Source organism: Galeopterus variegatus, unplaced genomic scaffold, assembly GCF_000696425.1.
Source record: "Galeopterus variegatus unplaced genomic scaffold, G_variegatus-3.0.2 Scaffold641, whole genome shotgun sequence".
Classification (NCBI taxonomy): Eukaryota; Metazoa; Chordata; class Mammalia; order Dermoptera; family Cynocephalidae; genus Galeopterus; species Galeopterus variegatus.
Genome location: NW_007726752.1, coordinates 87,774 through 89,116, shown reverse-complemented (window position 1 = coordinate 89,116; position 1,343 = coordinate 87,774). Strand labels below are relative to the sequence as shown.

Below are 1,343 nucleotides of genomic sequence, written 5' to 3'. Positions count from 1 at the left end.
TAACATAACAGTGTCAGGTGGTCTGCGCCTACCACTAGATACTTTATAGATGTGATCCATTAGAAGTCCCAACCTCATGTTCTGATGGCCTTTTGAGAGATGAGAACACTGGTGCCACTGGAGGTCACAGGAAACGGTGGAGTGGGATTTGAACCCATGGCTGACCAGCACCAAGCAGTCTCTTCCCTCTACCCGGCCTGGCCCTGCCGAGGCCACCATCCCTGGCTCCCAGAGAAGTAGGAGAAGGCAGAGCCCAGCCTGAGAGGCCTAGCATGTTTGCTGAGCAGCTTGTGCTGATCTGAGCAGCAGGGAGAATCTGCCACCTGAGGGTCTCCTTCCCCTCACCCGCTCCTACCCCCACAGAAGTCCTGGCGGAAGGTGTGGGCTCTGCTGTATGCAGGAGGCCCATCAGGCGTGGCACGGCTGGAGAGCTGGGAGGTCCGGGATGGAGGTCAGGGGCCAGTGGGTGACAGATCCACAGGGCCTGGCCGACGGGGTGAGCGGCGAGTTATCCGCCTGGCTGACTGTGTGTCCGTGCTGCCGGCCGATGGTGAGAGCTGCCCCCGGGACACTGATGCCTTCCTGCTCACCACCACCGAGCGAAGCCACCTGCTGGCTGCGCAGCACCGCCAGGCGTGGATGGGCCCCATCTGCCAGCTGGCCTTCCCGGTGAGCACGGGGCAGGCAGGTGGGCGGGCAGGGCAGTCTGGGCAGTCCAGAGGCCGGGGTGAGGGGTGACCACCTCCCTGCCACTTGTTTGTCTCCATGCTTGCTCACATTCTGTCACTCGGCAAGGATTGCCAAACACCTGCAAGGCTAGGAAACAGTCCAGAAACCCATATGACAAATCTCAGATGGTCATAGGTACTGTAGAGAAAGGAAATGCTGGGGTCGAACAAGAGTAAATGAGGGAACATTAAGCAGGATGGTCAAGGAAGGCCTCTTTGAGGATGGGACAGTGGGCCTGAGTCCTGATGATAAAGAAGAGCTGACGAGGCAAAGGTGTGAGGAAAGAGTGTTTCAGACACTGAGATCTGAGGAGTATCCTGAATAGCGGGAGCATCATGGGCAAAGGCCCTGAGGCAGGAAAAAGTGTAGTGTGTTCAGGGGGCAGGAGGAAGGCTGGTGTGGCTAGAGGGTGAGGAACAGGAAGGAGCGCTGAAGGAGGTGAAGTGGCAGAGTTTGGCGGGAGCCAGCTGACACCGTCTCAGGCCATGTGTGAGCTTTGGGATTTTATTTTGAGTGAGAGGAGAAGACTTCGGAGGGTTTAAGACTTTGGACAGGGCTGGCCCGGTGGCGCACTGGAGAGTGCGCTGCTTGGGAGCGCAGTGGCGCTCCCGCCG

The 1,343-nt window shown here is 58.6% G+C and overlaps 1 protein-coding gene across 1 annotated transcript in view; it reads left to right on the top strand.

Moving 5' to 3' along the window:
- DOK3 (docking protein 3) overlaps positions 1-1,343 on the top strand; it is a 6,849-nt gene that overhangs the window by 1,751 nt on the left and 3,755 nt on the right. The window contains exon 2 of the mRNA XM_008570893.1: positions 364-669. Coding sequence (XP_008569115.1) covers positions 364-669 — 306 coding nt within the window. The remainder of the gene's footprint in view (positions 1-363; positions 670-1,343) is intronic.